Source organism: Miniopterus schreibersii (genome assembly GCF_964146895.1).
Source record: "Miniopterus schreibersii genome assembly, chromosome: 11".
Taxonomy (NCBI): Eukaryota; Metazoa; Chordata; class Mammalia; order Chiroptera; family Miniopteridae; genus Miniopterus; species Miniopterus schreibersii.
Genome location: NC_138111.1, coordinates 801,883 through 829,246, shown reverse-complemented (window position 1 = coordinate 829,246; position 27,364 = coordinate 801,883). Strand labels below are relative to the sequence as shown.

The window sequence follows — 27,364 nt, the reverse complement described above, 5'->3', positions numbered from 1 at the left end:
ACTCAGCCATTTCAGCCGCGTCCCCAGGTCAGGGTTTCAGAGCCCAAGAGGAGCAGCAACAGTGGGCTGCAGCCACCTACCCCAGCTGCTCCCCGGCCTCGATCAGGCGGGTGCTGAAGAAGGCGATCCTGGGGAAGCGCAGGTCCTGGTGGGACATGAACACGCGCACAGGCACCAGGTTGGGCTCGCAGTGGTGGTTGATGAAGCGGCTGACGTTCCCGTAGAACCGGGCGTCGATGCAGTACAGCTCGCCGTCCTGTGGGAAACAGCAGCGTGGCGCGGCTGGGAGCTGCACACAGCACTGCTAAGGACACTGCCCACGCCTGGTGTGGGCTGGGTCGGGGGACGGGGAGGGAAGCTGTGCTTGGGTCAGGGCTGGTAGCCTTGGACATCAGAGTGGTGGTTACAAGCGACCAAGAAACAGGATCCCTGTGTCCAGCATTCCTCCCATGGAAGGGACAGAGCCAACTCTGAGGAAGGCAGACGAAAGGCCCGGACACACCACATGGGCCCTCACCCAGACTTTTCTCTGGAAAGATGCAGGCTGTGAGAAGCTGCTGCTAACCTGATGTCAGAGGGCCAAGAGGGGTGGTGGGAAGCTGAGTCCTACACCCCACCCCGAGGGCTGCAGGCAGGCTCCCCCACAGCCCGGCACACGGAGGTAAGTTAAAATGAGCGGACAGAGGGTGAAGCCTGGACAGGGGTGGCCATCCCTGCCACACCCAGACACAGGCCCTAGCCCAGAACCTGCTTCTCAGAGAATCTCAAAGACATGCCAGAGTACAGAACAACCCCATGGCTCAGACTCTGCCCTGAGTGTGATGGGCGAGGCCTGCGGGAAGCAGCTTGCAGGCTGGAAACCACATGGAGTCGGACCAGGGGCCCTGGAGGGAGCTTGGCCAGACGAGGGAGCAGCCCCATGTCTGGACCGAGCGCAGGACCGGGGCCCTGGGAGACCCTCACGTGTGGAATCTGGACAGAGCGGCTGGGAGCTCGGGACTCGGTGCCCATGAAGCTCTGCCTGAGCCTGAGTCGGGAGAGAAGATGCAGGAAGGACGACACGACAGACCAGGTCAGAAGCCACACCAAGGAGGCAGAGCGTACACTCACGCCCGGCTCGTGAACAACACGGCCCGACCCGTCGGGGAAATGCTTGCGTCGCCCACGAGCCAATGCTCCTCTCTAAGGGCACCCTGGCAAACAGGGTCCCTTCCTTCCCCAGAGCCAGAGACACTGACAACACAACTTCAGTCACGAAACCCGTGGGAAGCTGGGTGCCAGCACCCCCATGAGCGTCCCCGAGTCAGACGCAGGCAGCCAGGTGATGGGAACTAACAGAGTCCCAGTAAAGGCCGACGTCAAGTCAGTGAGTTCAGCAGGTCACAGGTTAAAAGTGAGCATAAAAACCTAACTGATTTCTATCCATCCTTCCAGAGAGAAAAACACCACTGTGAGAGGTGGAGGTACGGAGCCGCTCGCACTGGGCTGCTGCTCCCCGAACCAACCGGACGCAGGGCACGGTTCCCATAAAACACATGCCCAGTGATGCAGGGACACATGCCAGCAATGCTCACGCGGAGGCTCCAGCAGCTTTACTGATGCCCAGTGACGGAGCAGCCCAAGTGCCCCCAGCCCTGGACGGATGAGCAAACTGCGGACGTCCACACAAAAGAATGGACTGAGCAAGGATGGTCACACACACGGCCCAGTACAGGGGCGCTCAGCAGGTTCACTACGCCAAGGAAGGGGCCAGACAAGAGTGAACGCCGTGATTCCACCTACACAACACTGGAAAAGGAAAACCTATCAGGAGAGAAAGAGGTGGGGCAGCCGTGACGGGGACGGTGGGGCAGGGAGCGCTCCATACACAGAATTCAAAGCCGACTCAGCTTCACCCTTGTGGGCCCCTCCCGGTGCGTCTGGGAAAAACTGTGACTGCTTCTCCCCGACAGCGTGGGGAAGGCTGAGGTGTCACCCGTGTATGTCACATCATGTCACATGGTGTCACAGGGTGTCAGGCTGTGACCCAGAGATGCCCCTGCTGGCCTTGGGGACACGGATGAGCTCCTGTGCTGGTAGCAGCAAGAACTGTGAGGTCCTGGGAGTTAACAGGGCCCAGCTGGCACCGGTACAAGCGGCCCTCAGTCCTACAGCCAAGAACTGAGCTCTGACAGCCGCCCTGTGAGGCCGAGGCTCCCAGGTCCACGGTCCCTAAAGGACCTAGCCAGCGACATACCCCCGGCTCTGTTCCCTGATGGGCACGGCCATGCAGCTGGTGCTGACCTGTCCTATAGCAACAGTGCTGACGAGACACCATGAAAAGCAGGAGAGCTGCGCACAAAGGGGGTGGCTTCACTGCGTGTAAATTATGCTCGATAAACCTGACTCAGAGAGTTAAAGGTACACACACTGCAGAGAGCACGAGCCCTGCACACGGCCCAGCTCCACCACACAGGGGCAGGCTCCTCCGGGACTGGAGTGGGGCAAGGGCGAGAGTGGATGCAGGCTGGGAACGGGAACCGAACTGTCTTCCCTCCCACACGGCAGCCCGTGTGCAGAACACACTGCAGAATCTTCAAAAAGCCACTGGAATTAACACGTAGACTCAGCAAGGTCAGTGTCCAAACCACCAACTTTGCAAAAGAAGCAGGGTCTGAGGACTGACCCCCACCTGGGTCCAAGATTTACCCGAATCGACAGCGATTGGGAGCGAGTGGCCAGGTTTGAGGCTCAGCATCAGGTCAAAGGCAGGAAATACGGCCTAACGCAGAACTGCTTCCGGTGGTGTGAGTGGACCCCGGCCAGAGCCACACGTCCTCCTGGGCCCAAGGAACCTCGAGTCTCCCCGCAACCCACGCGACCTGAGTCAATGCGAACCACAGATCTAAATGTAAAACCCCAAAGAAAGGAGAAACCTCCCCAGCCCAGCAGCGACAGAAGGCAGCAGACACTAAAAACACTTTTCTATTCTCGGCCGGACGTCACTGAGAAGCAGCCGAGGGGGCCGGGCAGAAGCTGACGCTCACGCAGGACCAGGATCGTGACGGGCGCCTACAGCTCAGCAGGAACATGCTGCCCCGTTTGGCGACAGGCAGGAACTTGTCGAGTTTCTTCAGGAAAGATGGTGCAGGGAGGCCAGCGAGCCGGTGAAGCGACAATGCATCCACAGCCACAGGGAGCTGCACGCTCCCCTCCCAGGAAGTCGCCCCACAGGAATGAAAACTCACACCCAAACACAGTCTACAAAGTCCCAAGCAGGTTTACGCATCTTGTGGAAACTGGAAGCACCCAGGTCCCTCTGCCTGTGAGGGTGCCACCCGCTCGGCCATCCGTGGTGACGCCCAGCCAGACACGCAGCCGCTGGGCGAGGGCTCTGATGCCACCACAGGAAACTCACGCATGGAAAACACCTGTGAGACAGAGCAGCTCTGCGGCTGACGGGTTGGGTGACAGGCACAGGGACGCAGGCTGTGGAAATGTCCCGTTACCTTGCTTGTGGTGGTGGCTAAACTGGCATAGACATTTGTCAAAACACCAGACACTTAAAAATTAATCATGATAAAGCTGACCCAGAAAGAAAAAAGTCAAAAACTTATTGAATAATAAAAAAAATATTGAGCCCTGGCTGGTGTGGCTCAGTTGGATAAGCCGTTGTCCTGTGCACCAAAGGTCAGGGCACACGCCCAGGCTACAGGCTCAATCCCTGCGGGGGGGGGGGCCGCAGGCGGCCGATCAACGTTTCTCTCTCATCGATGTTTCTCTCTCTCTCCCCAAAAATTAATAAAAAACTTTAAAATAAAAAACCCAATAGAAGGTATACCAGACCACACCACAGAAAACCCTAAACAGCCTTGAGGGTGAAGGCTTAGACAAGTCCTTGAACTATAATAGAAGGTGTCACCTCAGAGGCCCCACTCGGTTTGTGGGTTCAACACCGTCCCAACCGAACCCCTAAGGGAGTTTGTAGAATCCATTAAGCTGGTTTAAAAAACTTAACAGAAACAGAAACTGCCAGAGACCAAGAAGAGAGAGGCCCGGCAAGAGCCCAGAGTAAGGGGATAAGACCCGGACAACCACAGGGGGGCCAGGAACCCAGCCCACACGGAAACACTGCTGAGCGCCAGGGAAGGGACACTCTTTCCAACCTTTGGAGCTGAGTCCAGCAGACGTCAGCATGGGAAAGAAAGAAGCTGACCTACCCAGCAGGTGACGACCCAAAATGCGAGGGCCAAGGGCAACTTCCGGACACAGTGCCATGGTGAACCTCTGACCTGGGCTACAAACCTCGCTCAGCTGTAAAACCCACAGGGATGGGGGGAGGAGCGACCAATCAGACGGTGAGGACCCTGCGAGAAGGTGTCCCCTGGCCGGCCGGCGTGGCTCAGCGGTCGAGCATCGACCTAGGATCCAGATCGAGGTTCGATTCCTGGTCAGGGCACATGCCTGGGATGCAGGCTCCTCGATCCCCAGTAGGGGGCGTGCAGGAGGCAGCTGATCAATGACTCTCATCACTGATGTTTCTCTCTCTCCCCCTCTCCCTTCTTCTCTTTGAAATCAGTAAAACATATTTAAATAAAAAAAAGAAAAGACGACCTCCCTAGGGGTAGAGAAGCCACTGAGGATGACACTTGCCAAACACTGATGTCACGAATGTTTACCTGGAAATGCAAAGACCCACTAAAGACCAACCACTGAGAAGCGGACAGGCCAGACACGGAGCAGGCAGCTCACGGAAGAGGCCTCCTGTGGCCGATGCACACACACGGCACAGGTGTGGCTCGGCCATCCTGGGGTGCACGGAGCCTGGTGTGGGCGGCTCATCTCACAAACACTGACAGGGGGGCTGACTTTGCCCTGACGGGGTGACTCCTGAGCAGAGAATCCCACTTCCCAGCTCTGCCAAGTTCTGCGCCCACTGGCAGTCACGGGAGCCTAGGAAGTTCTCTGGACCAGGGAGGGAAGGGTGGTGTGTGGGGGCCTCGGAAGCACCTGAATACCTGCAGCTGGACTGGACGTCAGGTAGGGCCAGCTCCTCTCCCAGCTTCCGAGAAGGCAACCAGGACACGCACACACGCACACACACACCCCTGTCCACCTGTGCCCCTCACCCTTTACCCCTCTTCCAAGGTTCGCTACTGCTGTGTGGGTCGCTGTACACAGGGCCACCCTCTCCCAGTACATGTGCCGGCCGTGGGCTGTCCCCCGGGATGACAGGCTGGGGTTTAGAGGGCAGGGCTCACACTTTCCCAGGTCAGGGGTCCCAGAGAAGATGCTGTCTGAGCCCTGAGCAGGGGAGGCCAGAGGGGATGGTGGGAGCTGCTGTGGGGAGGGGCTCACAGGACAGACCCATCCACGTTGTACATTCGCCATCATCTCTGTGCACCCGGCCCCGGAGAGCACGTTACCTTGTTGTCAAGATCAAAGAGGTAAGAGTCCTCTTCCCGAACGTCGGCCTCCGAGTCCGAGATGAGCTCGCCAACGTACCTGGGGGAGAGGAACACGTCACCCCCCAACCTCCAACCCCCGCAACTACGGAGCAAGGGGAGAACCTGCGTGTGACTGACCAGGATCTAACTGGCTGCAGAAGATGGTGACAAGGAAACCCTCTACCTGAACGGGAGCTGAAAGACCCTCCCTGGACGTCCCTCTGTGTGGACAGCATGGCCTCTCAGACACAGGTGGGAGGGGAAGTACAGGGAGAGAACAGGGGTTCTGATGCTCAGGGCAGCCCTCCCTGCTGTGCCTGGGCCCAGGCGGGCCGGTGCACTCCGAGCCTGACCCCACACCGCGCCTGCTCCCCTAACCGTAGATGCAGCAGCAGCAGCAGCAGCCGACTCAGGCACTGGCTCACTTACTCGCAGACGAAGGTGCCCACAGGGATGTCCTGCAGGGTCCGCACGCCCCAGCCCATATTCTGTGTGCGGTAGAGTTGCAGCCTTGCCCTGAAAAATAGGGTCTGTGCTCAGGGCCATGGCCAGGATGCTGGATTCCACACAGGAGTCCCCTTTGACAATGCTGCAGGATTTCACACGCAAAGGAGTGGCTCCCAGAGTGACCCAGCGCCCGCTGTCCACAACCCTGGCCCTCTCTGTCCATTTCCTCATTTGTCACATGGGCTGAGCCCCTGGGTTGCAATGAGGACCAGAGGGGCTAACGCTGCTGCTGACCTCAGGCTGTGACGCAGATCAGCTGGGCAGTGGGTTAGGTGTGGGGACATTCCCAGGCCCAAGAGCCATGGGCCTCCCACCTGCCCAGGTGCATGTCCAGTGGTCCTGGTGGGAGACAAACAAAGGACTTTCTACCCCACGTGAGGACAACAGACACGTGGGCTGGTAACGAGCCCATGAGGTCACCGACACTGAGGATCACACGCTATGGGAATCAGTGCTCAGCTGGGCTGACTGCATAAACTGTCTCTCACGACCCAGAGGGGCCAGGTCTTCAACCCTCGGGCACTCAGGAGGGAAGTCTGGCCCCGGGTGGTCAGGGGATGCTGGAGAAAAGGACCCGAGCACGGCCAGGACCCCCGGGCCAAGTGCTGTGTGTGACTCAGGGACAAGGGATCCATGCCATTTGGGAGGCCTGCGCCAGACACTTGGGAGCACAGGGTGCTCGGGAGACGACTGCAGCCCTAATGGCTGAGTGTGAGCGTGTAGACCAGGCCTGTTTCGCTGCTTTTGGCTCTTTTGGCTAAAACGGTCTGGTTCTCTTGGCCTCAGAGCCATGTCTGAGGCTGAAGGAAGGGAGACTTGTTATTTATGGCAACTTGGGACCTTGGCGGGAGACAAGGGCTCCTAATAAGTCCCCACAGTGTGTGCAAACACATGCTTGCCCTAAACACATCCTAGAGTCAAGGCACAAGGATGTGTCTCCAGCAGCTCTCGGACGTCAGTGCAGCCTGACACCACCTGTCCTGAGGGCGTGGGATCCGGGGCACGTGGGCGGGGCCCTCACCGGAGGCCGTTCTGCACCACGCGGTTGCGGCAGGTCCTCCAGCAGGCGCAGGCGTGGTTGCACTCGAACAGCAGGGGCGGCTCCGCCATGTTGAACTCCGGCAGCAGCCGCCCATCCTGGGGACAGATGCAGGGTCAAGACACAGTGTGCTCCTAATCCAGACAGACGTACTTGGCACCAACACATTTCTACACAGAACTGACCCAAACCAGTGGTTTCTAGTCAAACTTTCCCCAGGGGAGCAGGTGGCAGAAGCCTGGACAGCACTGCCTGGCCGACGGGGCCCTCCCCTCTCCACCCCTGCACCCTCTGCTTCCTGGCATCGCCCCCTGGACTCCAGCCACTGAGCCCTCAGCCTTGCTACCCCGCCACCTGCTCTCCTGCCTGACACCCCGAGGCAGCAAAGCCACTGGCGATGCACCAGCGTCGAAATGTGCCACGTCTGAGGCCCTAAGAGCTCCGGAGGCTGCCCTGAACAGTCAGTTTCCTCAGAGCACTCGGTGTCACCCCTCTCAGAAGGCCTGCCCTGCACAGCACACGTGGCTAGATGTGAGCCCGCCAGCAAAGCTGCAGCCTCCGCTGCGCGGCCAACACGCAGCCACGGCAGCACTGTCCTGACACCCGAGCGCCCCTCCTCTGAAGTGGACTCTGGGCAGAATCGCCTAACTGAGCCCACTTGCAGCCTGTGTCTCCTCTGCACTCAGATCCCCAGCTCCTGCCCCCACCATTGACCTCTGAACCCCCAAACCCAAGGACATTCCGGGTTCTGATATGGACATGGGCCTCTGGAGCTGTCTCTCTTGTCTGCTCTGCTGCCGCGAGGCCAGGCTCACCAAGGGCCACTTTTGCCCTCTGCTCAGCAACTGCCACTCCCAAGCCTGTGGTCACCCCACCTCCTTGGTGCACTAAGGACACTGGCTCCATCCCCACGGCCCTGACTCTTCCCACCTGCTGCTCCTGCCCGACAGCTTTCCACACCCGCCACGCATGCACCTGCTCCTTCCCAGAGCCGGGCCTGAACAGCCCTGAACAAGGGATGCCGCATGCCGCCGGCCGACAGCGACTTACCACGCACCGGGCAGTGCTCACCTTGTCGTACCAGCAACGCATGCTGAGCTGGCCGCACATGCAGTTGCTGGAGGAGCAGTCGTCGATGCAGACGCAGTACTGCGGGGAGTGGGAGGGACACATGGTCACACACAGGGCGCCCCCACCCCTCGCCCACAGCCACCTTCTACAAGCTCAGGCTGGCTCTAGTCTCCATGTGCCTTCCGAAAGCCACTTGTGGAGTGGGGGACATAACCTCAAGGCTCAGTTCTCAGGGGCACCAAGGGGTGTACAGGCTCTTGGGAAGGAGGGTGGATGGGCAGGAGGATGCCCAGCTATCAGCAGCTGAGGCTGTGGGAGGGGCTGGGCGAGGAGGGGGCAGGCGGGGAAGGACAGGCTGGAGCACAAGCCCTGCCTGAGGGCACGGGGACAGCATCTGTCTGACTCTCGCCTGCGCAGGAAGGACAGGCTGCAGGCTCCAGCACGGAGGCGGGGACCTCAGCTCCCACCACGGGCTCCTCTCATTCTGTGGAGCCCAGACCACCACTCATGGGGGATGCTTGGCTCTGTTTGGGGGCCGGGGCCCCACCATGGGACACAGGTGCATTTTCTGGGAGGATCCGTATCTGCCTCCAGCTCTCGGTGGGAGGCAACCATCGAGAGCATCAGGTCCTCCCGGAAAAACCAAGGACACACCGCCGCCTCACGACGACAGGCCTGGCCCCGGCCACCACTGACCTGCAGGTGGGTGATGTTCCTGTCGATGTTCATGGGGGACGTCACACAGTTCTGAGACACGTACTTGTAGTTGCTGGGGCTGGGCTCGCTGTCCACGGCGTTGACGCAGGGAATGGGGATGCGCTCGTAGCCTCGAGCGATGTCTCTGCCACGGGAAAGAGGGTCGTCACCTTTGCTGTGACAGGTGCCGCCCACCTGGGACTGACTAGAACCCACAGGGCCACCATGGAGCCCAGGGACATCACAGGCCCCCCCACTCACACGTCCTGACTCACGGCGGGGCTGCCCTGGTCCGCTCTGCTCACCTGCTCACGGTCCTCTCTGCGGGGACCGGCCTGCCTGGGGCAGAGTCTCGAAGCGCCTTGCTCATCTGCAGAGCCTTCCACACCTGAGAGTTGAGACTCGCACACTGCAGGGGCGTCTCTCCCTCCTTGTTTTTCAAGTTGACATCTGAATCCCGAGAGAGAAAGAGGCTAAAAGGGAAAATGTAAGCCAACAGGACACTCAGGTCTTCACGGAACAGGCAGGAGGGGAGACTTAAGAAACGACTACAATCGGTAAAAACACTGAGAACACACCATTCGCTCTGGAATTAACAAGCTCGCTGACCGCTGCTTCTGGAAGGACTGGCCGTAACTCACCAAGAACAGCTCCTGACTCCTCTCCACACGCCCTGCTCTTGCAGGAAGCGAGTGTGAAGCCCTGGGAGGGGTCTGGCTTTTCTTGGCGTTTCCACTCAAGAGGCCCCTCCCTGATGGAGGGCAGCGGTGGCGGCAATAAAGCCCCTCGGCCGTGTACACGGCGGGTGCTCCCCAGGCCTGATCTGGGACAGAACCAGACGTGGGCGGCTCGGTGCTGCCGTGAGCTCTCCCTGCCCAGGGCCTCCCACCAACACGCCCACTATGCGGAGCTGCTGCCAAGGTCCAACAAGGGAGTGAGCCCCACCACAGGGCCTCCCCTCATGTCTGGGTGAGGTGGGTCACCTGAGATCACAGATCACACAGGTCCTGCTGATGAGAATGGGCCGTGCCCAGGTGTGAGTGACGGAGGACGGAGGCCTCAGCAGCCAAGGGCTCTGGGCGGCAGCACCAGTACAGCAGCCTCCCTGCGGGGATACAGCTCCCACGGGGCTCCCCCAGTGGGCTGTTCCCACTGGCCAGGGTCGACCTAAGTACTGGGGGTCTTTTCACAGCAACCCCCCTGAACCAGGAATGTCCATGCTGACCTCTGACCCAGGACACGCAGGCGCTCCCACCGCGGGAGCCCCGCAGGGCACTCACACGACGCAGGCGTAGCGGTCCTCCCGGGCGGCTATGTGGAGCGGCGAGTCCCCGTGGATGTTCACGGCATGCAGGTCGCACCTGGCGGCCAGCAGAATCTCAGCGATGTCCACGCAGCCCGAGAAGGCCGCCCAGTGCAGACAGATGTTCTCCTCCTGTGGAGACGGGGTGTGAGCGCGGGGACGGGGAACGAGGCTGGGATGGGTCGGGGAGGGAATGGGGCCCCAAGAGGTGTCCATCCTTTCTTTGTTTTCACATCAAAACCATCTGAACTAGACCACCCGAGACATAGCCCCACAACATTTGCAGGGATTTTACCAAGTTTTTTAAAAAGTTATATTCACTTTAGAACAGACCTAATAATTGTAGGACACGGTAATACTCGTGTAAGATTCGAAAAAGAGACAAACTTAATTAAACTAAGATTTACTTCATAAAAGCCTCTGTAAAATAAAAATTTTAAATAAAACTAGAGAACTGGTGCCGTGTACAAGCGAACGGTCTAACAGTCACTGCAGTTCATTAGGACACAGCGGTTTCAAGACTAAACGGAACAGCTAATGTGAGAGATGAAGAGGAAACGCAGATGCGTGTCCACCCTGGACGCACAGAGAGCAGGGTCCCAACCTTCTCCCATGAGGCTGGGAGAGGGTGAGAGTAAGAACATGGCACCTCTCACGTGGCTGGCCTGGCAGGGTCCCCACCAACCCCATCCTGGGCTGAGCGCCTGCCCGGGCCTGGTAACCCCGAGGCCCCCAAGGAGCAAGGTCCCCACACTGGCTGAGTTCACCCCGTGTCTCCCTCTGGAACACAAGACTGGTCTGTGGACAGTCTCAGCCGGGCCCACAGAGGGGGGGGTCCTCTTGCCCGAAGGCACAAGTCTGTGATGCCACGAAGCCCTTTCTGCTCCGTGGCCCCTCTGAATCCACAGCAGGAGGCTCGGCACCCAGGCCCCATGGCGGACAGCATGTGGGTCCACCTGCCCTGCCCATCCCACCCAGGGGTGGGGCCACGCACACTTCAGGCCCAGATGGCAGCCAAGCGCTCGCTGCGCCACTGGGGCTCTCAGACGCCCGCCCCAATTTCTCTCTAAGTACATTCACTACTTTCAGCTCCATGATCCTCAGGAAAAATAAAAGCAAAACATCACTGAGTGGTCCTGTATTGTGCGCACAGCGCCCCGGGCCCAGCGGCTCCCTCCGGCAGCCCTGTCGGCCTGAGTGGTTTCTGAAAGACCCGCCTGGTCTCAGCTCCCTGTTCTGGACGTTACTCTTGGACGCTTCTCCCCGATGTCTGCCTCTGGCTTCCACCCTTCTCACATCTGTGAGCTCCTGAGCTAAATGTGGCTTCCTTAGGGCCCCCTTTTTCTTCATCAGAATGATTTCATCACCAGGTCCCCAGGCTTCCTGGGACCCACCTGCTATGTGACGACAGGCCTGGCCCACATGGTCAAAAGCAGCCTGGCTGGCGGGTGTGGCTCAGCTGGCTGAGCACCAGCCTGTGCACTGAGAGGCTCTCATTCATCCCCGGTCGGGGCGTGTACCCAGGCTGCAGGCTCAATCCCCGGTCGGGGCGCATATGGAAGGCATATGGATGGATGTTTCTCTCTCTAAGCGTGTCCTCGGGGGAGGAGTCGAAAAAAAAAAAAAGCTAAAGCAGACAGAGCCCAGGACTGACCCCAGGGACAGCTGGCTGTCGGCAAGGGTGCAAAGTCGGTCTCTGGAGAAAGGACGGCTTTCTAAATGGAAGTGTCGCAACAACCAGACATCCACGCACAAAAAGCCAAACACAACAGAGCGGCATCCACACCGCGCACCACACGCAAAAGGCAACAGCTGAGGCTGTGAGGCCAGCACAGGGAGGTCTTCAGGATTCTGGGCCAGCAACGGTTTCTTACACAGAACAGCAAGAACATGACCCTTACGGAGAATCAGCTGCACTTTCATCATGAAAAGCACCCGTTCCTCCAAAGACAACCGCTAGGGTCTGTAAACACACCTGACAGAGGAGTTGTGCCCACAACACACAAGGCCTCTTGTCTCTCAGGAGGAAATAAGCAACCCAATAAACATGAGCACAGCCCTGCGAAGACCCTTCGCCACAGACCAGTGCTAGGTGGACGTGGACACTGGACGCTCAACGCTGGAAAGGCCAGCCACCTGGAAAGTAGTTTGGCAGTTTCCTAGAAAAGCTAAAGTACACGCATCCTACGCCCCAGCCTTTGGCTCCTCGCCACGCCCCGCGAGACACGAGTGTGGGCCACACAAAGCCCTGGCTGTGACCACTCACGGCAGCTCCACCTGCGGCAGCCTGAAACCGCAAAGCTTTTTGGTGCCCAGGCTGCTGCTCAGCCAACTGAGCCACGAGCTCAGATCTGTGCACGGAAGGAAGAAGCTGAGGACACTCAGGTGAAGCCCAGCAGGCACTCGTCCCTCCTGGAACAGTGGGCTCAGCAGGCACTTGTCCCTCCAGGCACAGCAGCAGCAGCAGGAGGCTCCTGGGAGCAAGTGACCTTCACCATCTGGATCGTGGGGGTGCTGGGGTTAGAACTTTTCCAATTGTGCACTTTACATAGTGCAGTCTGCCAATTACCCACCAAGAAACTGTGTAAGTAGCACCACAGAGTGGTCTCATCAGATAAATAAGGGGCAACGTAACCAAACTCCCGAAACGTAAGAACCACCTGCTCAAGTGGACGCTGCCCACAGCGTCTGCCGTGACCTCTGCCTGAGTGGACACAGCGGGGATCCTGAACCGCGGCGTGGCTTCAGGGAGGCAGTCCGTGGCAGAGACAAAGGTCAGCGAGGCAGAGGGAGATGGGCCTCCGGGCGGGCGCCACGCAGACCTCGCTGCGTCCTGTCCCGCTTGTCCTCATCTGAACTGTCTCCCCAGCGCTGCCCAGTTCAGTCCCTCTCGTGATCATGTCATTGTCCTCACGCAGCGTTCCAGCCCCTAGCCCAGGGCGCCTGCTGCTCTGGGTCCTGCCTCGGACCCTGGGCACCACTCTGACTCGGGGTCCAGTGTGCTCCCAGGAATCGTCTGTGTCAAGCCTGCGTTCCCATTTTGTTACCCATTTAATGAGTTTGTGCCTGGGTTTTCCAGAGGCTTTGGTGACTCCGTAAAGGTGGACACAGCCGCACTGTGTCTGTCCGGGAAGCCCAGGGCTGGAGGCCATTCCAGGGGCTCTGCTGAGGCCTCGGTACTCGGCCCCACCCTGTTTTCTGGGCGGATACCCTGTCCTCCTCACTAACCATCCAGTGTCTTAAGTCAGCCCATAAACCACGGCCCCACCAACCCCTCCTCCTCTTTCCTTCCAAGGCGGCAACTGCATGGACCCAGGGTCTCACCTCTACCTGCCCGGATGAGGGCTGTGCACAGGGCTCACCGTCCCGATCACCAATGCGGTGACACCGCCACCGTTCAGACGTGCTCTAGGGCGATGGCCAGCCACCGGCTGACAGAAAACATAACCCCAGAACCCTGAATGATGCAAGGGCAGGCCCCCTTGACCCGGCCCCTCCTACCCTGGCACCAGACACTCACGTTGTCCCGGACGTTGACATCTGAGCCCTTGGCGAGCAGCAGCTTCACCAGGTCCAGATGCTTGTACTCCGTGGCCCAAATCATGGGTGTCCAGCCACCATCATCCTAGTTGCGAGAGAAAGTAAAGCCCATCACAGCTCCTGGCAGCGATGGCAAGGACAGCTGCCCTCCAGCCTGCAGGGCGGCCAATGCCACGGGAGCCAGGCACAGTCTGTTGTGTCGATGAGGAAACCGAGGCTCAGGGCGCTGCCGCAGGTGTCTTGGAGAAGGCAGGACGGAGCCAGGACTCGGTCACACTGACCCATAAACCTCTACTCTGAGGGGGACGGAACTGCTGGGCAGGCAGGGCCCCACGTGACACCCCGAGTAAGGCGGCCAGGTCATGGAGGAAAAGACCGGAAATGCTGCAGACCTAATCCTCCCTGGGACCCAGGGTCTGTGCGTCCTTTTGGCCCTAGTGACACGGACTCTGAGCATGAAGCAAGACTGTCAGCCCAGGACTGCAAATGGACTGGCATCCAGGTGCAGCCAGATGACGCAGCGGGGAGGACACTGGGTCAGGGGCAGTGTCAGTAATGAAGGGTGTGGTTTACCTGACAGTTGACATCCATTTGTCCATTTGAAAGCAGGTACTGAACCACATCATAGTGGCCTTTCTTGGCGGCAAGGTGCAAACAGGTGGAACCCTCAGCATCCTGCAACACAAACGCCATCAGGTCCGGGCAGAGGGTGGGGACTTTCTCAAGTTCACATGGCCCAGATCAAAGCCCTGTCCACTGGGCTTTAGCCCCAACTGACACTGATGGGGCAGGGTTCAGGTGACCATAGTCTCTACCCTCAAGACACACCTGCAGGTGAACCTGATGGCACCGTTTCTCCCTCCCCCATAGTCCACATGGCCTGAGGGACGGGGCCAGTGTGTAAGGGCCTGGCCCTCCATGAGCTGCTCCAACACGACCCGGGCCTGCTCCCCGCCCTCCGCGCGCCTTGCACAACAGGACCACAGCTGCCCTCTGTGGTGGAGGGTCACTGAGGCACGTTTATCGCCGTGCTAACGATCCAGATCCCGGCACCACCAAAAACAAACAGGACTAAATACAGGTTTGAAAAACATCCATAACGTGATAAACTATGTACAAAAAATGTTCCGTTTCAGGGAAGCAAATGAAAATAGTAAATAAGTAAAACCACCAGTTTTGTGTATCAGACTGTGTGCCCGTTGGACTTGGTGAGAATATGGGGAAATGGGTGCGCAGATGCCCTGGTGCAGTTCAGAGAGAGCATAAAGCCTTAAAAACGACGATGCTCTGATGTTGCAATTCCGTGCCCAGAACCTGTCCTAAAGGAACCACCCATGTGTGAGAGTAGTTATGGAAAATACCTGCTGAACTATGTAGGACAGAAACAGAAAGTAACGAATGTTAAGTAAGCAAACCTGAGTAAAAAGTGGTACGATTACATCATGAAATTTAGCAACAGAAAAATAGAATTTAATTTGATGGGAAAGAGGAGCTGATAAATAAGTGTGAACAGTATGACCACTCGTTGGGAAAAAAATATGCATTTATGTAAAACTGTAAGACCTTACTTACGTTTCTGACTGGGGCTGTCTATGTATAACGCAAAACTCGCCATTTCAGCCGTTTCGAGTGTGTGATTCACTGGCACTAATTACGTCAGTGTCGGGCAGCCATCACCATCTACTCCGAAGGCTCCTTCAGCACCCACGGGAACCAGTGACGATCAAGCGGACGCCCCGACGCCCCCCAGCTACCTCAGTCTCTAGCTGCGGAGCCTATGGCCCTCGCAGCAGGGGGAGCACACGTGCACCCTCCTGAGGCCGAATGCCTCGCTCAGCCCTGTCCTCAGTTTGCCCCGTCAGACTGTCCTCCCTGTTTAAGGCTGAATCACCTCCCACTGTGTGGACAGAGCACCCTTGCTGACCTGTCGTCCACCCACGGACAGCTGAGGCGCCCCCACCTGTCTGGCTGCTGTGCACGGGAACGCGGATGTCTGTCCGCATCCCTCAGCCTCTCTGGCGCACACCCAGGGGTAGAACGACTGGACCACACAGTAATTCTGTTTAACTTCGTTCTCCTGTAAGGGGCTGTCCAGTCACAGGACTGCCCTTTCCCCACGATCCATCTCCACTCCCCTGTGGAGAATCACCCCACTTCCGCAAGGCTCATTCCGGCTCACTGTCCTAGTCCATGGTCCACGTGTCTGTCCTGAGCCAGCACCAGTCTTCATTACTGGGCTTTGCAGCAAGTTTCCAAACCAGGAGTGCGAGTGCTCAGCTCTGCCGCCTCAAGGCTGTTTGGGTTGTTCAGAGCCAAGGCCCCACGAATGTGAGGACGTGCATTTCTCATTCTGAGAAGCTGGATGGCAGTTTGATCGGGCTCCACTGACTCTGTCCATCCCTCTGAGTAGTGTGTCCATTCATGTGTGTCTTTAGTGTCCTTCGGCAACGCTGCGTGGTTTTCAGTGAGTCTCACCTCCTTGGTAAAGTTCACTCCTGAGGGCGTCCCTCTTTCTGACGCTGTTGTAAATGGAACTGTTTTCTGAACTTCCTCTCTCGATAGTCCATCAAGAGGAAAGAAGCACAGCTGATGTTTCTGTACTGACTCTCTCTCAACTTCCCCAAACGCATTTGTTAGTTCTAACAAGTTTTTTGTGGGCTCTTCACGGTTTTCTACATATAAGGCCGTGCCATCTTTAACAGATTGTTTTGCTTTTCCTTTCCCATTTGGGTGCCTTTTATTTCTTTTATGTCCTCACTGGACCAGGTGGAAGACAGAGGAGAAAGTGTATCACATGAAGGAAGCTCCCACCCCGGCGGCAGCCCCTGCAGGCCTGCTCTGCCTGCCGTCAGGTGCAGGGACTCCGTGCGCTAGGACTGCCTGCAAATCCACCACAACCGCGCTCGCTGAGCGAGCTATTCCAGAGAACTGGCGGGTATCCGGCAGCTACAAACTCCTGAAGACACCCCACGGGGGACTGATCCCATCCAGTGTCTGAGAAAGCGCTAACGGAACAGGGAGGGGCTTGGAGCGCACATACCTTGGGGTCGACGAGGGCGCCGGCCTTGATGAGGTACCTCACTGCGTCCAGGTGGTTGTTCTCTGCCGCCTCCATCAGTGGGGTCCTCTGGTCCTCCGAGCAGGTGTCGATGTTGGCTCCCGCCTATGAAATGGGGACAGTCGTTGTGGGAGCTGCCACCGCAGCCACACCCGGTGAGGACGTGGTGACGAGCATGCTTCAGACACCTGAAAACATGCACCTGGATCAGCATGTGGCAGATGTCCACGTGGCCGGCCTCCGCAGCGGCGTGCAGTGGGGACCGCTTGCTCTGGTGCTCCATCTTGAAGTTGGGGTCGATTCCGTCAACTGTGAACAAACAGGTTTGCTGGTTACCCCAGAGCCGACGCTGACTCCCACACTCACAGACGTAAGGCGGCAGCACCTGTCTGGGTGGACATCCCAGGCTCGAAGGGAGCCTCACACGAGTTTCTACAAGTCAGCAGCCGGGATGTGGTCAGAAGCGAGCTATCGATACAAATCCTCTCCCTCTGCCCTTGTCTAACCTGGGTCCCAGTCACTGCTCCAGGACTCTGTGTTGTTAGGGGGCCTGGTGACAGGACCCCGCCCAGGACACCTGCTGAGCCTATCGGTAGAGGCCCTGACCCCACGTTCAGGGGACAGAGGCTCCTGGGACAGCACTGCCAGGCGTGGCCCTGACAGTAATGTGCTTGGTGAGCATGGCCCCCAGCGGCCTAAAAGGACCCTGAGCCGAGAGATCAACCACGAAGCAGGGAGGCTGCAGTGAAGGTCTGAGGAAAATGATTAAAAGTGCCATTTTGGTCAACATGAAATACATTTTTTAGAGCAAACTGTTGAGTTTCTTCCCTGATTTATTGTGAAATGAGGAGATTTTTAATCACCTTTTCAACCCAGAGAAATCAAGCTGAGCTGGGAGCTCAGAATGAAGTTACTGTCCTATGGCCTGTGAGGAGGCCAGGATGTCAGATGGCAGACGTCCGCACCCACAGGTGTACCTCCTACAAAACCCATGTGCACAACAGCTCCAAATCCAATGGACTTGCGTCCCCACCGCTCACAGCTCCTTCCCACACCACCCAGCACAGCGGCCTGGCTCACCTGCGGTGTCTGAATCTACGTTTCTTCTTAACTTAATAGTTATGTGCCTAATGCCTCATTAAAATGAGAAATTCATAGAGAGTGTTCCCACTCCCGTGGACAACTGAGTGTGAACAATGTGGAATGGCTCCCCACCACCGGCACCTGCTCACACCAGTCAGGGAGCAGAGAAACCACCGTGGGGAAGGAAGTGAGGGTCTGCTCCCTGGGGCTCTGGCCAGCGGGGTGTGTGGAGCAGGCAGGACTCACCCAGCATGAGCAGCACCTTCTGAAGCTCGCCTTGCCGGGCAGAGAAGTACAGCTGCTTGGGGTGGAAGCGGAGCTTCTTGGGTCTGTGGGGAAAGCACAGGGCAGGCAGCTGTCAGCCCCAGGCCCACCCGTCGCCATGCATGACGTCCACCTGCCCATTCCTCCAGGTCAAGGCAAGTGTGAGCACTGCCTTCTCCATCTACATGACAGTGGTTCATGAACCCAGGTACAGAGCACCACCCCGCAGCTGGAGCCGGGCCCGGACATCGGCCTGACTCTGAGAGAACTTGCAGCCTTAGCACTCAGCATGGTCTCTCCCAGCATTTAACTCCCAAAGCAGCAAGACCAGGGCCAGGCCCTGACCGAGGGTCACAGGTGTGGGCCGGCCAAGCTGAGGGTAACACCAGGGCCTAAGCTGTGTCCTGAGCCCCAGAAAGGACCCTGGCCATTCCCTACCAGACTAAGGGACTCGCAGCTGACCTCCACCCTGAAATCGTGACCCTGCCTGCACTGCTCCTGACCAATCAGTTTCACCCAGGGCCCTCACTTGGGATGGTGTGGGATTTTCCCAGTACAAGTCCGTTGTCTGTGAACCACCGTGGAGAGCATATAACACCAGGTGCTCTCACTGCACCCTATCAGCGTCACCTGCCATCTGCAGCCGGGGGCGAACTCTGCACACTCAGGTAGCATGAAGTTAGGTCAGGGGCGGCTGTAGGCGAGAGCACAGTGCTCCTAGCCAGCCAGCCCCCCCACTCCTGTTGAACCTGGTGAGTGGGCAGTGGGGACAGATGAGTCATGGGGCAGAAAGGAGGCTGAACACCAAAAGGAGCTATGGGGGCCTCGGGAATGTGTCCCAGCACAGGAATTGTCCATGAAGTAAGACTAAGGTGACGCTCACGCCCACTTGGAAGATGGACACGCTTCCCCAAGGGAGAACACACGCCTGGCTGAGACCGTGATGAGCTGGGTCGCTTGGCTTCCCTGAGGAGGGACCACGGTGTCCCCTGGGAGAGGACACCTGCCTGCTCACGGTCAGGGACATCGTGCCTCCTGTAGGGCCAGAAGTAGGGCTGCAGAATTTGAGAGCTGGCAGGTTAGCCTGTGGGACCACCTGGTCCAGCCTTCCTTTTACAATGCGGAACTGGCCAAGTGGCGCTGGTGCTAAGGCCCTGTGGTCAGTGCTGCAGGACAGCAGTGTGCCAGGGAATTGTCTGTACAACCTTGGCCAGACTGTCCCTGCTGACTTCAAGGGTGTCACCTCTGCTCTAAGAGCAATGGACAGTAACTTGCAGTGACTTCCTGAAACGGTGGAAATGTGGGCACTGTCCCAATGGACAAACTAGTGAGAAAGCTGAACAATGCCAGTGACCTCCCAGGAACACCCGGAGCCCAGACAGGCAGACACCTGGGACGTGCAGCCTTGGCAAGAACTGGGAATGGTAGGGAACTGCGGGCCCAGTGTGCCAACAACCTGGTAGCTGGCATGTGCCGGTACAGAGCGCGGGAGGGGCCTGGGGAAGGGGAAGCGGCAGCGCGGAAGTGATGGCACAGGGCCCTGAGCAAGTGTGAAAGCATGGTCCTTACTTTTCTGAGTCCAAGGCGATGAGAGCACTTTCCAGGGTCTCCTTCCCAGGTCCTGACCTCGCCAGCCCCGCCGGCCCTGCAGGGTCGAAGCTCTCGGGCACCGAGGCAGCCGTGCTCTGCGGCTTGTCGTCCTCTGAGAGCAGGGGGCCAGCAGCGCTTTAAGGAGGAGGGCATGTGAGATGCTGAGTTGTGGGGAAACCTGAAAAACCTCCCTTCATGTGGAGACCAATGAAAACACAGAACCTCGTTTCCCGGGAGCCTCCCAAACAGGCTGCTCTTCTGAGAGCGAGAAGGACCTCACAGGGAGAGTCGGCTCAGAGTCAAGACCCAGAGGAAAATCGGGGACAACACGGACCCTTGTCCCAGGACTTCTGGGCCACGTGTTCACATCTGCTTTTGTGAACAAGCTTTGGGCTGAACCTATGGAGTCCACACCCCTCAGGAGGGGGGATCCCACCAACATTTGGATTCAGAATGCACTAAGTTAACAGATTAACACGGAGGGGTCGACGCCCCGCTAGTACAGTTGACGTGTCTATAATTCTCGTCTGGTAAACGACCTTCAGTGAAGCTTCATACTCTTCTCCATATCAGTGTGGTGTTTATCAAGTGCTTTCCCTGGGCAGTTTACGGGCTTTGCTGCGGGTCTGAAAGGCTCTTTTTCATTTTATTTTCCAGCCAGACACGGCTGGAGGGGAGCAAGGCAACCAGCCTCCAACACGTCTACCTCACTTCACTTTCTCACGGCTCCTTTTAGCTCTATGGGTTCCTCAGCTGTTTCTATGGAATTCTTTTTTTTAAAATCCTCACCCAAGAATGTTTTTATTTATTTTGGAGAGAGAGAGAGAAACATCGATTGGTTGCCTCCCATATGTGCCCTGACCAGGGATCAGCCCCCAACCTAGGTATGCCCCCCGACCAGGGATTGGACCCACAACCTTTCAGTGTACAGGCTGATGCTCCAACCGAACCACCCAGCCAGGGCTTCTACTGAATTCTTGTAGAAAGAAATTTATATGCTTCCAATATGAACCCTTGTCTTTCAGATTATTTTTTTGTGCCCAGCTATGACCTTCAAAACATAAAGCAGTAACACAGACGGCACCAGCTGATGCTAACACTCCCTATTATGTGAACACACATGTATGCATGTATAGACATGTACACAAGCATAAACGTGCAGATGCATGCAAACATGTACACATATAGATAGATACAGGTAAAAACACATGTATGTGGACAAACACACAGATGCGTATGAGCACTCACAGAGATACGTGCAGACATTATGCAGACACGCATGTACATGCACATACAGATGTGTTCAGACATGTACAAAGATGTTTGTACACATACACACATATAGGCATGTACAGATATGTATAGGCATGCATGCAGACGTGCTCAGACGTATATATGTATACAGGCATGTACACACACACAGATGTGCATACACACGTACATATATGTACAGATGTTTCAGACATACCCAGGTGCTACCCATGGAAAATACTATAACATCACGTCGATTTAGACAGTGTGATACTGGTCCAAAAATAGGCAAATGAATCTACAAAAGCAACCCAGGAAGAGACCTACGCCCAACGGCAATACCACATGAATCTCGGTGCATCTTGAATGTCAGGCACCACGAGTGTGAGTCAGCTGGGAGACTTCTGGATACACGGCAGACATCAACCACAATGACAGACAGACACGTGTCAGGGGAACCACCTGAGGGCTCAGCTAGAAGAGCACCTACCTGCCTGTGGTGGTGTCAGCCCTCCCCTCGCCTGTAGAGCTCTTGTCCTGCCCTGGGGCCAGGGTCACGGTGGAGGTTGTATCTGCTTTTGCAATCGTCACCTCTTTGGCCTTGGAGGTCTCCTCCCCACAGTGGGGGCAGTAGCTGGAATTATTGACTCGAGAGGCACAGTCTCTGTGAAAGCGGTGAGAGATGCTGCTCTCGGGCTGACACTCCATGAAGTTGCCCTACAACAGGAAAAGAGGACTCGTGTCTCACAGCTGGGCTGATAGGCAGAGAAGTAAATAAACCTGTGGGACAGAACCTCAGTGAGTGAGCAGCATGGGGGCAGCTGGAGGCCAGCAAGGAGGAGGCTGGCCCCAGAGTCCTCCGCACAGACCTCGGCTGAAGAGAGAGCCCTACCCTGTGCCCCAGGCCAAGGCAGGGCCCCAACCTGGGAGAGGCCACTTAAGGCCAGGTCCCAAGAAGGACCCATAGAGGACAGACCAGAAAATACAAGTCAGAACTGAGCGGCAGGAGGAAGGTGCTAGCAACAGTGATCTGCAGAGATCACGGAACGCCACTGTGGCACTTGGGCTCCAGTGGCCTCAGAAGGGCTCTCTGACACAGAGGGGTGAGCCTGAGAGGGAGAAGCTAGAGCTCAGTGAGCAGAGAAGCAGCCTCCCTTTTCTTGGTCAGAAGCAAAGAGCATGTTTGAGATGGGAGGGCAGAGGGGTGACATCCACAGCAGCCCCTCAGGAGGAGGGAGCTTGGGGGCGGTGCACTGGGCACTGGTGGGCACCGGTATTTGTGGAAGGAAGTGACTAGTGAAGACCCAGGAGAAACAGGAGATCAGGGCAACACAGAAGGCAGAGCAAGCCCCTCCCAGGAGAGGCTGTGCACTCACACATGAGGCTTACGGAGAGAGAGGGAGTTGAGGGTGCCCAGCACCCACCTCCCAGTCCCCACTGTCCCTAGAGCCAAGGCTCCCAGGCAGGAGGAAGGGGGCGCACGTGAGCTCATGCAGACCTCCAGGTGGCCCGACTGAGGAGCTGCTGGGACGCGCCTGCTGCGCCTGCACTGTGAGCAGCCGTGTGCAGGGAGGCTGCTGGCTGCGGGGGGCCAGGCGCTTACCGCCGTGCAGAAGTAGCCACAGCCTGGGCAGCACTGGTGCTTCACCATCCGGCCCCGGTGGTCTTCACACAGCACCAGGAGCGGCGCCTTGCTGGACGGGCGCATCAGCTCGTGCTTGACCACGCTGTTGGTGCACCTGCCCAGCTGCAATCAGACAACACCAGGTCAGCAACAGAGCCACCGGTAGGCGCTTGGCGGGTGCGAGTCCAGGGTGGACCTCAAGCACCTGCGTGGGGTCAAGAATGCATGTCCACCAGAGCGGACAATCAGCATGATGGGTGGCCACGTTCTGTTAGTGCTGCAGCTGGTTAACTTGGCAAAATCAAAGAGGACATCTGAGCAAGCTGGAGTCTAGGTTGAGTATAAAACTTTTTTAAATAGATGCACACCAGGCAGGGCAAACAAGGCTGGACAGCATGGATGTCACGGGCCACCAGTGAAGAAGGTAGTGAATCCCGGAAACCCATGAGGGGTCAGGACACCAAAGCAAATGCCAGACCCAGGGCTACACATGATGGGTGACCAGTAAGCTACAGATGATGAGTCTGGGACACATCTTAAACAGGTTGGGGTGCAGCCCAGGTGCACACCAACAGCAGCCAACCTCAGACCTCAGATGAAGACCCTCACTGCTGCCCGGGGACTAACAGCTGACACAGCCCCCACCCCCACCGATCACACCCAGATGCAGAGAAAGTCCGAGAGCAAAGGGCGGAGTCATGGGCCACACACCCCGAGCACCATCTTCCTTCTCAATGGCCCACCTTCTCCAGCAAGTGGCTGCAGGAGGACACGAGACAGAAGACAGAGAGCAGAGCAAAGGAGCCGGTATCAGAGCACAGAACGGGCAGAAGATGTGAGAAACAGTCACCAGTGCCCTTGGAGAAATAGCTCCCAGAGGCTCTGAAATGGGAACCGGAGGCTCTAAAAGAAAACACACCCGGGGACAGAAACGAGTTCCTGGAATCGGAAATCAGGTAGAGAATTTACACAGAAGCACTACAGGTAGGAGGAATTTCTGAAAGTCAAGGAAAAAGTAAAAAATGTAAAAGAGGAAGCACAGGGAGGCCGAGGGGCACGCATGGCTGCGCCCCGTGAGGACCAGACACAGCCCCACAGCCACAACCCCCACCAGGGGTGAAGACAGGGCTGGGGACCTAAGAGAAGACGAGACGGGGCCGCACCACGCAGACCAGAAAGAAGAAGACTGGTCTCAGTGTCCAAAAGAGACACGTCTCACCTAGAGTCCCCTACACACCCGGGGCCAGGTAAGCGAGACAAGACATCCTCAGAACACGACGTCTCAGGAACATCTCCCAGGCGACCTTTCTCGGGAAGCAACGTGGGTCACGCACCAAAAAGGAAAGGCGACCGACCCAGAGGGAAACCTGCTGTGCCTGGAAATTCTGACAAAATGCGCAATTTTGATTGTTTGGGACTGAACTTGTAGCAGGTCTGAAGAAAATGGTGAAGGACACGGCAACTAGTAACTCTGAGGGAGGGAGAGTGACCCGGCTCAGCAGCTCTGCCATGACCCGCAGCAACCACGGGCCCCAAACACCGCTCCCACCCACAGTGACCACAGGGGAGGCATCTCCTCCACACACAGGGGCCCACACCCTCCAGGCGGAGAGTCGAGACGATGGCAGAAAGCGGGTTAAAACTATGGAACTGAAATGGGTTTAAAGCATTTAAAATATGGAGAAAGGCACCAGAAAAAAAAGAGTTAGAGTGGCTGCCTCAGGGAGGGGCTGGGAGAGCGCCCCAGGGCCCCCAGGACGCACCGCCAGCCTGAGCACTGACAGCACTGGCTCCTCCGGTCGCTTAGCTGGGGACGGGATGCTGCTCTACACCCGTGACCACACACAGCCGCCGCCACGAGGATCATGTGGTGCAGCATGTCGGCGACCGAGGCTGAGGCACTAAGGGAACCTGGATTTGGACCCACTGTCACGAGATGCAGGAGCCGACAGAAGCAAACCTGAGACGGCCCAGAGCCTTATCATCCGACGGGACGGGAGGAAATTCCAACGGCAACACTAGGAATAAAACACGCTCATTTGTATACTCCACAAGTAAGAAGAAAACACTGAATCTGAAAAGAGTGAACAGAAACGATCTAAACCCAGAGTACAAAGGAAAAAAGAGCAGAGCAGCTGCCAGCTGTGAGAGGAGCTCACACCCCCCAGCACGCGAGACGAGGCCGTGAGCCCCAACACTCCTGCCACCCGAGTTCCGGAGCAGGAGAAAGAACAGGCTGAAAAGGAAACCGCCACGTGCAGGAATTTCCTAGGAATAAGAAGTCTCACGAGGGTCATACCAAGAGAAAAATAAAACAGCACAACCACCACCCCTGGGCCCAAAGGCAGGAGGAACCCTGCTGGCAGCCAGAGCCCTCGCCATGTGCTCAGGCACCCAGGTCAAGCAGCCGTCACCTTCTCACCAGAAACCACAGAAAACCATGCTGGCCAACGTCCGTGTGTGCCGGGAAGTCTGCGTCCACGAAAATACCTTCCAGAAATGAAGGCAAAGCACAGACTTTCCAAAGAAGAAAAGGGAGAGGCCTCGTTATTAGCAGACTGTGCTACAGGGGAAAATAAATGCAAACAGAGGGGTCTCCGGGCACACGGAGCACGACGCGGAGGGACGGGCCCCGAACAAGCAGGTGGCTGGAGGAGAGTGGAAGGCTGCTTCTGCGTCTAGAAGGCAGCTGGCCGTCTGTGGCGGTGCGCTGTGGGGCTCTAGCGTGCACAGGGTTACAACGTGAGGAGACGGGGAGGGCCAGGGCCTCGTGCCTTCAGGCTGTGTGGAAAGAGGCAGGACAGGATGGAGGGTGAACAGGAATTAAAGACACCTGCCGTAAACCCAGGGTAACCTCTAAAAAGGCTAGAGGAGACGTAAACAGGATGCCAACAGTGGAATAAAGGTGGGAAATGAAGAAAAGGGGCAGCAAGGACCGAAGTCTTGGCTCTGTTACAATGTTCGGCTGTGACCCAACTATGTCCACAAGCACACTGACGGGGGACAACCCAAACACGCCAGTTAACACAGCACTTGCACATCCTACAGAAGACTGGAGCCCACATGCTACGCAGAGCCCACTGCCAACATGAGGACAGAGTGGCCCGGGGAGAGGTGCAAAGACTGCCGTGCACACCTGGCTCCAGGACAGCGGCAGAGCAGGGAGGTGGGGCAGGAGCTTAGATGGGGACCCACAGGCGTCGCAGGGACTACGGGAGTCTGTTCAATGAGATGACAGGCTGGAAGCAGAAACCCAGGGCGAGGGCTGCAGAGCCAGCTCGTCAGTAACGGGACAAAGGGTAGGAACAGAGAAGCACCTGAGGCCGCCCAGCAGGTCCCTGACCATGGTGGTCACTCGACTGTATGCACCTGTCAGACTGAGAACCGCGCACAAAATGGGCAACTCTGACTGTGTGAACTCTGCCTCCAGAAAGCTGCAGAAAGGGCAACAGAAAGCCAGAGGAGCCTGTGTAGAAAAGGTTGCCGCCAGCAAGGATGAGACAGGCTGAGCGACGAAAGACAAAAATAATTTGAGGGAAGAGCTGCGGCCCCAGAATTTCCTGGATCCCACATAAAACAGTCTGAGCAAGTAGAGGGCAAAATCCAAACCCACAGACAACAAACCCCTGTCAACCACAGCCCCAGGACTCTGTGGGAGGGGCAGACCCAAGACACGAGGCAGGAGAAGGAAGACAGGCGGGCACCAGAACTCCCGCTGGGAGGCGCAGGGAGGCTGAGAGGAGCAGGCCACCGACCCAGAGAGCGTTTCCCAGTGCTGCCAAGCCCAGGGGCTGCAGAACTCTCCAAGCGGCCTGCACGGGGTCACCAGGGAAAGCTGCCGGGACTGAATCAACTCTGGACAGGACTGGGACAAGAGAAATTCAGAAAAGAGAAGACCATGCCCAGTGATTCTTTTACACTCTTAAAACTATTCAGGGCCCCAAAGAGCTTTGTCCAAAGGGGACATAGCTACTGATACCATATTGGAAACCTAAAATTTTTAAAGTAATAATTTATTTTAAAATAGCAATACACCTACATCTATCACATGCTAACATAAAAAAATGGGGGGGGGGGGAATTTCCAAAACAAAGTTTTAATGAGAAGAGGAGCATAGTTGTACATTGCTTGCAAAATGCTTTAACATGGTTTGAAAGGAAGTCGGGTTCTCACGAATGCGTCAGCCTGCAGAGTGTGTTATGGGAGTTTCTCTGATTCTTTGCCAAACCCAGGTGGCCCTTTCCAGGATGCAGCAGCCACCACGAAGCTGATGCCCCGGGAGAACTGACGGCCACTTACGATTTTTTTAAAGCGGGAGTGAGGGTGGCCAAGAGGAGGTTCACATGCCCAACCCAAGCTGGCGGGCAAGAATGTGCCTGACCTTCACATCAGGAAGGCCACGCAGTCGCACATCACGGGGCCATGTGAAGGAAGTTTGCCTGGAGGCACTTCTATGGCACCTTAACAACAAGGGCGTCGGTGTCTCCGTGATGACCTCCACCTGCCACACTGCGCTGCGGCTGGCCTGAGACAGGGAGGTCAAGGCCCAGAGGTCTGCAGGGTGAGCAACCTGCAAGACTCACCGGAGGGGAAGCCGAGAGACGCCAACTGACGTGCACTGTGCCCATGCCCCGAGAAAGCGGAGGCTGGGCTGGGTAGCACCCAAACTCCAGTTTAGGGCAGGTTTGGTTGTGGACATGGTCGACCACCTCAGAGAAGCTGGAGAGATTGTTGTGCTGAATAAACTTGCGGTCAGGGAGTAAAAATAAAGAATAAACTAAAGAGAAAAAACAGCGATGTGACCGATTCCTAGGCATCCAGTTGCTCTGGGACACCTCCATGTCGCCCGTTGAGAGCCGGTCCAGTAGAGTCCACGGTGTGTCGCATGCCTCAGCGATTAAGCAGCACCGTG

At 57.2% G+C, this 27,364-nt stretch overlaps 1 protein-coding gene across 6 annotated transcripts in view; it reads right to left on the bottom strand.

Moving 5' to 3' along the window:
- EHMT1 (euchromatic histone lysine methyltransferase 1) overlaps positions 1 to 27,364 on the bottom strand; it is a gene marked incomplete at its 5' end in the record, with an annotated part of 88,412 nt that overhangs the window by 1,217 nt on the left and 59,831 nt on the right. For 4 of the 6 annotated variants that reach the window (XM_081151975.1, XM_081151978.1, XM_081151977.1 and 1 more), the window contains 16 exons: positions 81 to 256; positions 5,406 to 5,484; positions 5,856 to 5,942; positions 6,955 to 7,070; positions 8,044 to 8,121; positions 8,740 to 8,884; positions 9,045 to 9,212; positions 10,020 to 10,174; positions 13,563 to 13,667; positions 14,156 to 14,257; positions 16,623 to 16,745; positions 16,843 to 16,949; positions 17,970 to 18,052; positions 19,557 to 19,712; positions 21,319 to 21,545; positions 22,432 to 22,575. In XM_081151975.1, coding sequence (XP_081008101.1) covers positions 81 to 256; positions 5,406 to 5,484; positions 5,856 to 5,942; positions 6,955 to 7,070; positions 8,044 to 8,121; positions 8,740 to 8,884; positions 9,045 to 9,212; positions 10,020 to 10,174; positions 13,563 to 13,667; positions 14,156 to 14,257; positions 16,623 to 16,745; positions 16,843 to 16,949; positions 17,970 to 18,052; positions 19,557 to 19,712; positions 21,319 to 21,545; positions 22,432 to 22,575 — 2,051 coding nt within the window. The remainder of the gene's footprint in view (positions 1 to 80; positions 257 to 5,405; positions 5,485 to 5,855; positions 5,943 to 6,954; positions 7,071 to 8,043; positions 8,122 to 8,739; positions 8,885 to 9,044; positions 9,213 to 10,019; positions 10,175 to 13,562; positions 13,668 to 14,155; positions 14,258 to 16,622; positions 16,746 to 16,842; positions 16,950 to 17,969; positions 18,053 to 19,556; positions 19,713 to 21,318; positions 21,546 to 22,431; positions 22,576 to 27,364) is intronic. The other 2 variants (XM_081151979.1, XM_081151980.1) reach the window with 2 other exon arrangements.